Source organism: Erigeron canadensis, chromosome 3, assembly GCF_010389155.1.
Source record: "Erigeron canadensis isolate Cc75 chromosome 3, C_canadensis_v1, whole genome shotgun sequence".
In the NCBI taxonomy this organism is placed as follows: Eukaryota; Viridiplantae; Streptophyta; class Magnoliopsida; order Asterales; family Asteraceae; genus Erigeron; species Erigeron canadensis.
The window spans coordinates 40,844,683-40,858,303 of NC_057763.1; the positions used below are offsets into that span (position 1 = coordinate 40,844,683).

Genomic DNA, 13,621 nt, shown 5'->3' on the forward strand with positions numbered 1-13,621 from the left:
AATTGACGATTTGGCGGGAGTGTTTTCTTTTTCCGCTCATATAAGGGTATATCAGTGATTATGTTATTAATGGATAGTATAAAATTATATATAGTTTTAAACATAAAATAATTTATGATTTGGGTAGATTTGATAGAATGTGAATTAAAATTGGGTAAATATAAAATTATTAGTAAAAGTTGGGTAAATATGATATTAGGGTGTGTTTTTTAGGTAAATATGAAATTATCTCAATTTTAAATACATAAGAAAGGTAACATTTCCACTTAATGAATAATGAAAATGAAAGAAAAATATGAGGCAGGCCGAAAGAATGATTGAGCAAAAGCCAGCAACCGCATGTAACTCATCGCCCCCCCATTCCATCCTTTTATCGATACAATCGAAATTGTTGATAAATACATCTTTTAATAAAATAACAAAGAATATAATAATAATCTTATATAGATTTATTCCGCCATTCATATGAATGAATGAGTGATATTTGTTCGAGTAAAAAAATAGAATATAAATGGCTGCTTCTTGTTATCCCCCACTCAAATTCAACAATACGTTTATACGCCGTCCAAATCTTTCTTCAAAATCCCTAACCCCATTTCCTAAATCTAAACAATTCCAATATTTTCTTCTTTCAAAATCTTGTCATAATAATAATAATAATAATAATAATAATAATAATAATAATAATAATAATAATAATGAAGCAGCTGCTCGATTCCGTTACTCACCACCACCGCTCAAAGCAGCTTTCACTCAGACCATTGTCTCCAGGGCTGATGCTCAAAACCACTTTCCAGATGACCTTCCTTTTCAGGTCATTGTTTTTTTTTTTTAATCATTCTTTTATTTTGTTGTTATTGCTTTTATCATATTTTATGGGTATCGAAAAATTAAGGAACAAATACGACTAGTTTTTAAGTTGCTGTGATGATGAATCTTGATATTTGGAATCGGTGATATATAAAGTATGAATGTCTGTAGGTTAACAAAGACGGTAGCTTTTTGAAAACGGAAATGAATCTGCAGAAATCGAGTCAGTTGACTAAGCGGGTTGTGTTTGGACTTGGAATCGGGGTTTCCGCGGGTGGAGTCGTTCTAACGGGAGGATGGGTATTCTCTACGGCTTTAGCTGCTGTCGTTTTTGCCGGTTCAAGGGAATACTTTGAACTTGTTAGGAGTCGCGGCATTGCTTCCGGGATGACTCCTCCTCCACGTTATGTCTCTCGAGCGTGTTCTGTTATTTGTGCTCTCATGCCTTTATTCACTCTGTAAGATTCCACGTATAGTTGCTTATATCTTCTTGGATCGTAGATTTCTCGTATCAACAAAAAAAAAAAATTCAGTGCTTTAGCTATTATGATGGTTGCCCTGATTGTGATATGACATTTGCTTAATCCATACATACATGCTTGTATCACATATAAGTTCAACATCCAAGACGTAGAACTCAATGTGTTTCTATTGACTTGCCAAAGGACATGCCTTGCCCTCTTCCTATCAATAATGCTTTGCTAATTGCTACATAACCTTAACAAACACGCTTTCTTTGCTGTGGATTACCAAACCCGACATCCTGTAGAACCAAGCTGGTCATTCATACTTAATGAACAAGTCTTTTGTAGCAGATAATAGCATCTTATATGTTATGATGTGAACTTGTGAAGTTAACGTTTTATTATTCTCACTGAAATACTGAATCATGCTCAAATTACCTTGTTATAAATAACCATACCATGCTATGTTGTTTAAGCACTGGTGCACTAAGAAAGTCTCATCCCTTTGTTTAGGATAGTTAGGTTCTCAATGTGGTACGATAATCTTAATCTAGGAATACTTCTCATGCATAATGTCAAGTCTTTGGTTGATAGTTTGTTCACTGAGGGGCACCTTAACATTCATGACATTCTAATTGTCTGCATCCCATATGAGATCATTGTGGTTCCTTCGTATTTGTGTATACAACATAAATCTGCCCAACCCCCTATGGTCTGCTTATGCAGTTATGCATTGTCCTTGTAATGTGCACCGGGCTGAATCCAATGAATCATTTGTCAACAGGATATTGAAAACCTACCGCTACCCCCACCACCACCACAAACACACTTGCACACACCAAAACCACTCAAAAAAAGAAGTATTCAAATAATAGAATTTTTGTTGAAATCTAAAGCATTTAACAACCTTTTAATGTATTACAAGCATATACCTTATGTGAAGTCATTCTTTTTTGGTGATCATTATGTTTATTGTGTTTTCAGATACAGGGGTCAAATTGATGTTTCTGTGGCATCAGCAGCCTTTGTCGTTGCTATGGCATTACTGCTACAAAGGGGAAGTCCACGTTTTTCCCAACTCAGCAGTACGATATTTGGCCTGTTTTATTGTGGTTATCTTCCTTCTTTCTGGGTTAAACTTAGATGCCGTTTGCTAGCACCTGCCTTGAATACTGGTAAGTTCAGCAGTTTCTTATGCTTATTAAATTACAATGGTTAAAGGTTAATATATCTGTTTTTTCGACTTGCTAGTTACATTGGTAGAAATTTTCCAAAACTTGAATCAGTAGTTTATTTAGTATTTTGGTTCATTGTTAGACATATGCTACTAATAGAGATATTGCTTGGTCAATGAGCATTTATTTGTTACCATATACAAGAACTTCGGAATCAAAAACATCTAAATATTTGGCAATTTTCCACTCTACTTAGCCCTTGAATGTTATTTATTAGTTACAGTCGTTTCACCTGTTATTGTTCCAGACAGTATTCCTTCATTTGTTTTTCTGCACATGATGGCATTTTGTATGATTTTACTAATCCAATATTGTATCTTCAAGAGGAGTGGGAGCTACATGGCCTATACTTTTAGGTGGCCAAGCTCATTGGACGGTTGGTCTAGTAGCCACATTGATATCAATCAGCAGCATAATAGCAGCAGATACATTTGCTTTTGCTGGTGGCAAGGTACATTACCTTCCTTTAAATAGTCGTACTTTGTTTGATTTAAGATATTTATGTTATAATTTCACGTCAGGCATTTGGTCGGACACCACTTACCCGTATTAGTCCCAAGAAAACATGGGAAGGAGCGATTGCAGGCTTAGCAGGATGCATAGCCACCTCTGTATTGTTGTCAAAGATCTTTTCTTGGCCAACTTCTATACTCAGGTAATTACAGAACTGAATGTGTTGCGTGGGTTGGTTAATGGGTCAAAGCAATTATTTTTTTAGATAGTTGGTTTTACATATATGATTACAAAAGTTTTTCCTTTTCGGGAAATGATAAATCCTCCTAATAAATAGCCTAATAATACTCCTAAAAGCCTTAAATCAATACAAGTGTAATTCACTCATTCTCTCTCCTAATCTCAACCTTTAATTCCACCAAGTGTCATGATCACATAGTTAGGAGGATTAATCATAAATACTTGGTAGAATACATTTTGGGTGACTTGGACCTGTATCCTCCAAGAAATTTAATCTGTGTTTTGCCCATTTGATATAGTATTTCATAAACTTAGTGCATCCATTTTTAAATATATAGGGTCAAAGTTGCCATATCTACTTACATATTTTGGCTATATTTCCACCCTTCAATGCTTGCTAACATTTGCTCTTATGTACCAGTGCTATAGGTTTTGGTATCCTGAACTTCTTTGGCTCTCTTTTTGGCGACCTTCTTGAGTCAATGATCAAAAGAGATGCTGGTGTGAAAGATTCAGGATCACTCATCCCCGGTCATGGTAATTAATCTTTTATTTTACGTATCTTATTGTATATATGAATAATTTTTACTTTATTATGAAAAAAAACGAAAGGATGTAAGGACATGTTTAGCCAGTCAATGAATCTACGTTGACCAAAATTTAAAATGACAGAACATATTAAGTATGAAATTGAATGATTTGCCATGTGCAAACACATGGCTTGTCTCCCATTCTTGTGAGATTACTTCATTTGCTTTTTTCATAATTTCTTTTCCCATATACACAATGCAGTGCCATACAATACATTTTAGATCCTGCTACACTAATTTTGTTTTCATCTATTTTGAAGAAAGTTACCTTTGTTGTGTTTACCAAATTCAAATTTACAATGATCTTGTAATATCTATATTGTAAAAAAAAGGAGGTTTTCTATATATGAAGACACCTTAGGTTAATTTTGACCCCTTTGACCCTATCCATATGTATCCGTTCAAGTTTGAGAGAAGAATAGTAACTCAAGTTGAAATGTTCATAAATGTGTCAAAATTGCCACATCTATGCAATTTCATTTTAAAGCTTACTACCGGTTTAGTGGTATCTAGTATATTCAAACATAATCACGTACAGAATATATATAACATAGTATTCATGATCATGTCGTTCAGAGAAAAGTACTCATGCACAATTTTGCGTATTATGTTATTAGATTTTTGCATGATATGGCAATATCTTATGCAGGCGGTATACTAGACAGGGTGGATAGTTACGTTTTTACAGGTGCGCTAGCTTATGCATTTGTGCGCAACCTACTGCCCCTTTATGGAGTTTGAATTCAATTAATTTCGTGAGTAACCATATGAGTAGGCCAACACATGACGTATCTGCTAGAATTGGTAGAGACGAGGATTTCAGCTTGCAAAAGGTAAGTAAGAAATACATATACAATTTAAGTTTAATGTTTAGAGGAACATGTATGAGGAAAGAATGTATCGTAGTTTCATTTACAAGATGGCACAGTTTTATAGTATATTTTGTTCGACTATTGCCTAATAATGTGATCAATAATTTAGCTTTATAGAGGTATCTTTAGTGTGAAGACCGCACCAGAAATGGAAATCAATTGGTTCCCCATTGGCCCATGTGTATGTTGGGTCATGCCATTTTTGGGTAGAGCATAGCCCAAAGGACAAGTATCAATAATTGCTGGACTTTCCTTTTTTATATGTCAGTTCTAAAGCGGGATAAACATATGGAAACACTCCTGTCAAATGAAAAAGTGTGAAAAGATGACATTTACATAAGTATCATGTGAAAATTACCATGCTTATATCATGAATTAATGTTAAAGATACAAATGTGCAAAATTCAAGAAGGTATCAATAACAAGTTTACTAGTTAAAATGGTTGTTTAGTCTCTTTGTTAAAAGACACGCCCTCCTTTTAACAGGTTGGTTATTTGGTGTACTTTGTTAATGTAAATCAATATCTTCGTAGAATTGCAAACTTGATCTATAATATTACTAGGGCGATTAACCGTTTTACCAAAAAATAAAATAAAAATTAGATAAAGTCATCAAATAAGACGATGTCACTAAAAAAATAAAAATACAAGTCTACCGTACAGTTGCAACAGTTTTTTGGCCCGCCTAAATATTTTGTGATCCGAATGTCACTATCTCAAGGAATGTTATAAAGTTATAAAGATGTGATTGTGGGAATAATGTACAGAGTTACATATGCACTCTTTCGTCAAACCCATTGAACAAAAATTAAACATGATTTAATGTAATTTAGTATAAACATGATTTTATTCACAAATATTGATGATTCTAATTATGAACAAACTAAGCAATCTGGAATTTCCATGTATGTTTGTTTTTGTGAATTTAGATATCAGATTGAAGTGAGTGGGGGGAGACCACTGGAGGTGTCTTTTCTTGATATTGAGGGGCCTACAAAGGCTTGAAATGCTTAGGAGCGTTTGGTTATAGAAAATATTCCTTGTTTTCCATTTTTGTTTTTTAAGAAAACATGAAAAACAGAAAACGCGTTCTAATCATAGATTTTTAAGAATGTTTTCTAAGAAAACAAAAAACAAGGTTTTTTATTTTTCCATAGAAAACTTGAAAACATCTTTTTCTTGTTTTTTTATTTTCCATTTTCATTTTCCAATTCATTCCATTCCCTCCCCTCACAACTCTAACATGTTTTCTAGTTTTCTAATTAGAATGTATTTTCAAAATTTTTATTTGTTTTCTAGAAAACAAAAACCCCTTTTATTTTCTAAAAAATTAAAAATGAAAAACTAAAAAACATTTTCTACAACCAAACGCGCCCTTAAATTTTTAGGGCACTTTTGGAAAACATAATCTAAAATATGTGATAGGAAGGAATGCGTTGTTTTAAAGCCGCTTTCATCTAAATCATATATATCAAATTATTCTCCCACTCAATAACAAATCAATTTTTTTAGGTATTGTCATATCTTGAACTTGAATACCGTTGTTTGAACTTAATTGGTTAAAGACTTAAAGTGATTGTGGAGTATGATAAAATCTTGACGATGGGGCAAAATTTCCATGTTTGTTACAGTATATATGTTACGTTCCATCGACTAATTAACCACATCAAAAAGTCTTGCATACTTGATCAATTCTGTTGACCATTGAAAAGTTTGAGAGGAAATCACCGCTACTACTATATGTGCATACATATTGGTAGCTTAATGGTGGAGACCCGCAACATAAAAGCAAAGGTTAAGTATTTACATTCCTACATGATATTCCTTCAATGATATTATCACACGCGATTCATTTATTTTTATATATATTGGTTACAACTTGCAAGAACAGTCTATTGTGAGGAAAATAAAACTAATGGATCGGGTGTCCGGCCACATATAGCCATATTGGATTTTAAATATGTATTTAGATATATATGAGGAGCAATCAAATAAGAACGGTTTTAAAATAATAATCGTGAGAACACTTAAAAAATATCATTTTGATACATAATAGTCCATAAAACTAACATAGTGGTTAACTAATTATCATTATTTAAGTGTTTAACAACACATTGATCCGTTAAAATTGAAAAAATCACGTATTTTGTTGGATGCATCATTTTGATGAATATGCATCCAAGATGCACAAAACAAAAAACGTAATTTTCTCGATTTTGACGGATCAATGTGTTGTTAGACACTTAAATAATGATAATTAGTTATGCACTATGTTAGTTTTATGGACTTTTAATGCATCAAAATGATGTTTTTAAGTGTTTACACTGTTCTTATTTTAAGACTGTTCTCACCGGAATGTTATAGGTTCAAGTTATTTTATAACCACTTATTTTAGGACCAATTTTAGGGTGTTTTTTTGTAACTTACACACCACCATGATCATCTTCGACCACCACCATGATCATCTCCGACCACCACCATGATTTTCCGGCCACCGCGTCACCAAAAAATCATGTGTAAGTTAACTTACACATGATTTTCCGGTGGGCCCGTCGCCAGAAAGTCTTAATGTTTTACAAAAAAATTTCGTATATCGTAATAGATGATGATGGTGGTGTGTAAGTTACAAAAAACGTATGTCCTAATTGGTCATAAAATAAAAGTTAGTCCTAAAATAACTCACCCATATATATATATATATATTTATATATGTATATAACACTCCGGTAAGAACACTTTTAAAATAAGAACGGTGAAAACACTTAAAAGCATCATTTTGATGCATTAAAAGTTCATAAAACTAACATAGTGCTTAACTAATTATTATTATTATTTAAGTGTTTAACAACACATTGATCCGTCAAAATCGAAAAAATCACGTTTTTTGTTTTGTATATTCATCAAAATGATGCATTAAACAAAAAACGTGATTTTTTCGATTTTGACGGATCAATGTGTTGTTAAACACTTAAATAATGATAATTAGTTATGAACTATGTCAGTTTTATGGACTTTTAATGCATCAAAATGTAGTTTTTTAGTGTTCTCATTTGTTCTCATTTTAATCTGGTTCTCATTCGATTGTCACCCTATTATATATATATATTATATATATATAGGGTAACACTCCGGTGAGAACACTCTTAAAATAAGAACGGTGAGAACACCTTAAAAACATCATTTTGATGCATTAAAAGTCCATAAAACTAACATAGTGCATAACTAATTATCTTTATTTAAGTATTTAACAACAAATTCATCCGTCAAAATAATCATGTTTTTTGTTTTGTGCATCCATCTTGGATGCATATTCATCAAAATGATGCATCCAACAAAAAACGTGATTTTTTCAATTTTGATGAATCAATGTGTTGTTAAACACTTAAATAATGATAATTAGTTATGCACTATGTCAGTTTTGTAGACTTTTAATGCATCAAAATGATGTTTTTAAGGTGTTCACACTGTTCTTATATTAAAACTGTTCTTATTTGATTATCCCCCTATATAGGGTAACACTCCGGTGAGAACACTCTTAAAATAAGAACGGTGAGAACATCTTAAAAACATCATTTTGATGCATTAAAAGTCCATAAAACTAACATAGTGCATAACTAATTATCTTTATTTAAGTGTTTAACAACAAATTCATCCGTCAAAATCAAAATAATCATGTTTTTTGTTTTGTGCATCCATCTTGGATGCATATTCATCAAAATGATGCATCCAACAAAAAACATGATTTTTCAATTTGATGAATCAATATATATATATATATATATATACACACATAATAAAATAATAGTTATCCTGACTTTTTAAAGTCATCCACCTCAAATTAAAATTATCTCTAAACATGTCACATAAGATTTATCCTACATGGCATCTCCATATTTTTTTCACACTAATAGAATTCATTAAATAATATAATATAATTATACATATATTTTAAATATGGCATATAGAAAAAGCATATATATATATACAATTTATATTTATATAAATCAAACATATATAAAAAATCACGACTAACCTTGCATGACATTTTTAACCTTTTTATTTTAATTATAAACACTTCATAATTCATGACTCATAATCCATGATATTTTATTACATTTTCTAATATTATTAGGTTATACACGACCAAACAATTTTGTTGTTTCTCCTTCGTTCTCTTGGCCGAAACCTTAACCAAAATTGGATATTGTAGCCACAAAAAATGTCTATTTTATAATGATAATAGTAGTTATTTTGAGTTTTACGAATGAATTTCTTGATTGTTGGAGATGAAATACTTTATTTCCTAATTGTGTTTAGGATTATTTTTCCCGTCACTACATAATGTTTTTCTCCATCTTTTCAGCATAACTGAAAGCAAAAACTATAATGATTTTCTCTTATTTATCTTATTAGTTTTTTACTTATTCGTATTGTATTTATGTGTATTTTATATGACTAAATTTTTGTCATGCTTAGTTTTTTTACTTTGTATATATTATTTCGTTTGATGAATATATACATATCATGCTATATTATCGATTTACGTTTGATTTGTTGATGATATCAAAATATCTTAGGTTAAATGTTGGTGTGTAATCAATATAGTAGGTTTAGTGACTGTGATATCGACATGTCAGAAAAGACAAAAGATGACCAGAGTAATCCATGAATTAACCATTAACTATAACATAATCAATTTCAACATAATAAGCCTATAGAATAGCTATTTATTAATGCATAAATTAACCTTTTTAACTAGCCGTGCGCGGGGTAAAATATCTAGTTATATATATATATATAAAATTATTGGTGGACCAGAAAGAAATTATTGACCTTGATATAACCCTTTTTATATCGGAGTAAATTCATAGACATATGTGGATTAGTACAATTATTGGCATATTCAGGATTCCAACCAGCTATATCCGATCTTGGTGGGCCTTTCACCCCTCTTCTGTCAGTCTTTGAAGTTTCCTTTCTTTGAAAACCAAGGAAGGAGGATCGCTAACCCAACTCTTTGAATCTCTAACTAAGCCTGTTCCTCGAGTACCGCAGAGCCCAAAATCGGCACGAATATGTTCTTTTTTCTTTGCTTTAATCTTTCATAAGTCAATAGTCAATTTCCCACGGTCAAGCTTAGTGGAGCTCCTAGTCCGACAAGCCGTAAATCTATCCACTCGTGTAGTTTTAGGCCGCAGATGTCTACTTTTTCTTTAATATGGAATTCAAATCAGATCCTAGAGTTTAACCACTTATATATATATATATATATATATATATATGAACATTGTCATTACAAATTTTCTTATTTTGAATTTATTATGATCTTTTTAGAAAATTATATAAATATGTTAACGTGGTGTGTTTGTATTAGTTTGTTTCATAATAATTATTTTATAAGGATATATGGAAGTTATCCGTTCAAAAGACTGGGCCAAACTAAAACACGAGAAACCATATATTAATAATTAATAGTAACAAAGATATATGTAGAGAGAGAGACATTGGCTACATAATGTGTATCTTTCTGCAAGGCAAAAAGGGTACAAGCAAATCTTGATGTTCATTTTTAAAATCTTAATTATAAATGGCGCCACATATATAATCCCCACACTCTTTGGGGGCTTCTTCATGACAAAAGTTGTGAACCTCCACCCTCAAAAAGTTGATTATAATTAATACTTTTTATAGAAGCTAGGGTGATTTTCTGATTTTCTCCAGGGCATGTAAAAAGTGTTATGCTTTTTTATATGGGGCTTTCTGTATAATGCATGCATGGAACAAGATGCCTTGATGCTCTCTTTTTATGAGGAAAAAGGTTGTTACTACTTTTTTTTTTCCAGAGTAAATCTTGATTTATATAAACAATATCTTTACAAAACAAATTATACAATATATTACAGCATATATACGCTACTTTATACACAGGAACTTATAAGTTATGTAGATACAGATCGATGACAAAATAACTAATCAGACTGTTGGTCTTATTGGTTTTGCTCAAAGTTTAATTAAAGCATAATTAATGTTATACTCGGATTTAATCAGCAAGCAGGCTAGCTAGCTAGGTTGGGTTGAGTTTAGCGATGATCGATTGATCCACAATTCCACAAACATTTTTTATCTATAAAATCACAAAAAAGAAAATCTACATGCTAGCTAGTAATACTTTGCAAATAATAATATTAATAAACTGATCCAAAGTTACACATATAACAGTAAAATCTAATCTGAAAATACATATCCTTTCTTTCTATGCTTTTTTTAGGGAGGGGTGAAGGAAGGCCTCTTTCCAATTATCAAAAGAAAAAAAAAAGGTTCTTTTTCTAATAATCCTTTATTGCTTTCGCTTTCTTTTTCTTTGCGCTCATGTCCGATTTGGCATGCCAGACTTACTTTTAAGGAAATCAAACTTTGCCCAAAAACAATTTGATTTACATTGAGAAATTAATTAAACAAATGACACGTACGTACTAAGGAGTAGTTTTTTTTTTTTTTTTTTGAAAAAACGTACGTACTAGTTTAAATTAATTTAATTTAATTTAGTTGGCTGAGGCATGGACATTATTTAAAATGATTCTTTAACATTGTTAATTGATTGATTAAAATGAACCGGCGGTTAAACTAGACAGATTGGGTCAGGTATATTAATTTGTACATGACATATATCTATAGACAGTCAAAAACATTAGACAGAAGAGAGAGCTGCCAAACAGGTAAATTTTGACTGATACAATGGGCCAAAATCCGCTACCCCTATATACATACAGTAGTCCCTAACCTTCCATTACACAAAGCACAAAGAGTCCTATTTGAGTCAATCTTTTTAGACCATTCGTAACCGTTCATCTTTTCATCTACGCTTTTTCATGCCATCTCAGCATCACATTCTCATTTCTTTCTTTTCCATTTTTTCCTTTAACCATTCACCTATCATTTGGTCTCCATTTTATTTTATACCTCACAATGTAGCCAATCAAAATTAACAAAATAACACAAATAATATAGATAAATTAAAGTGGACCCACATCAATCCTTTCACCTAGGCTAAACCTTTCATATTTTTCATTCACCTTCTCCTATCACCTATATACCTTAACATTTCACCTATCTATTATCTCCATTCACTTATACTCTTCACTTTCCCTTAAGAATGGTCTTAGAGGGATCACGGACTTTTTTTTTTGTAGGCACCCTGCATCTTATAGATCAAAACATTATGGTTGTAACTTAAAGGGAAAATGTTATATGATGTTAATATAATGTCAAAAAGTCGCCCTGATTTATAAAGTTTGTGAGAGAAACATCATATATATATATATATATATAGTTGATTTTTAAGCTATGGAGTATATTATTATTAGACTTCTAAGGGACATGCTATGCTTTTTCAAGTACGTGTCTATTCAATTGGAGTTAACGTACGCACATAAGCTTATTGATTCGGCTAAATACGAAAATACAAAACCAATTTCAGAACCATATATATATTAATATTAATATATTATATATATATATATATATATATATACACACGCAATGAGAATTATGTTAAGTTGCTATATAATGCTTACCTTGAACTAAGCAAGTTAATTTGATCACAAGGCCTTAAATAGTCATTAACAAACAACAGTGACCTAATTAAGTAGCCACATTCGGTGTAGTTGAGCGTACGTTGTTAGTGAATAATCAAAACAAATTAGATCTAAATGTTAACTAAATGCAAACCAAATAGACGAATAGTTATACTTGCATATGAATTACGAATGGTATTTCTATATACTAAAAAGGGAAATGATTAATCCTCTTAACAAATTAACTTAAAAATTCTCTAACTATTGAATGATAACATGTGAAAAAATCAGGGGGCAAGATTAGGAAAGAGAATTAGTGGATATCACATGTCACCTTCTTAATGTATTAGGAGGATTATTAGGCTATTTGTTTAGAAGGATTTATCATTTTCCATACTAAAACTAACTCGATTTACAAGTTTTTAGGCATAATGTACAACTTCTGATCATTACAACTTCTCAAGTAGAATTTACAACTACTATAGCGTAACAAATAGAGTACATAGATAAGATACATGCTTCCACAATTCTATCTCAAAATCGGCACTCTCACATGGCCGGAGGCTGAAGTATGGTAGCTAAAAGTTGAAGTATCAAAACATAAAGGATAAGTGCCCAGAAATGCAGTCAAATAATGCTCAAAAGTTATTGTGTGCATGAACTCTAGGTCAGCTTTTTTGTGTTCATGAAACTTGAAGTTTTGGTTATTGTGAACATAAAACGTATGTGGGACCGGTAACTTTACGTTGACCTGTTGACTGCTTACGTGACATGCACACATAACTTTTTGGGATTAGTTTATGCATACAATTAAAAAAACATATTATTTTTTTCAAACTCGCCGGAAACCGAAATACTCGCCGGAAAACTTTAAAAATCTGATTAACCCTTCATTTATTCGAATTAGACCACGAAATTCGCACCAAAATGCTCAAAAATCAACCGCGAACAAACCCTCAACAAAATTAAACCGATTGAGACTCGCCGGAAAATTCACCAACTCGCGGAAAAATTAAAATCAATACTTTGTTGTTATTCGAGTTTCGACTTGAAACCAACACCAAACTGCTCAAAATGTTGTCCGAAACTCGAAGAAACAACAAGTTATGGTGATTTAATTTTTCGGAGAGTTGATGAATTATCGGCGAGTCTCAATTGGTTAACTTTTACCGAGGGTTGTTCGTAGCTGATTTTTGAGTATTTTGGCCAATTTCGTGGTCTAATTCGAAAGAGAAAGAACGACGGTTTAATGGATTTTATTTTTAAGTTTCGGCGAGTATTTGCATTTTTCAGCGCGGTTTGAAAAAAATAATTGTTTTTTTAATTGTGTGCATAAACGAATCCCAAAAAGTTATTGTGTGCATATACTAATCCCAAAAAGTT

The 13,621-nt window shown here is 31.7% G+C and overlaps 1 protein-coding gene across 1 annotated transcript; it reads left to right on the forward strand.

Annotated features, from left to right (window-relative positions):
- Positions 1-315: 315 nt before the first annotated feature.
- LOC122592933 (phosphatidate cytidylyltransferase 4, chloroplastic-like) lies at positions 316-4,730 on the forward strand. Its single transcript, XM_043765267.1, has 8 exons — positions 316-644; positions 678-814; positions 982-1,268; positions 2,259-2,449; positions 2,836-2,960; positions 3,031-3,164; positions 3,624-3,739; positions 4,442-4,730. Exons 1-8 carry the CDS (start codon positions 512-514, stop codon positions 4,531-4,533), a joined length of 1,215 nt encoding a protein of 404 aa, XP_043621202.1. The 5' UTR covers positions 316-511; the 3' UTR covers positions 4,534-4,730.
- The last annotated feature ends 8,891 nt before the right edge of the window (positions 4,731-13,621 follow it).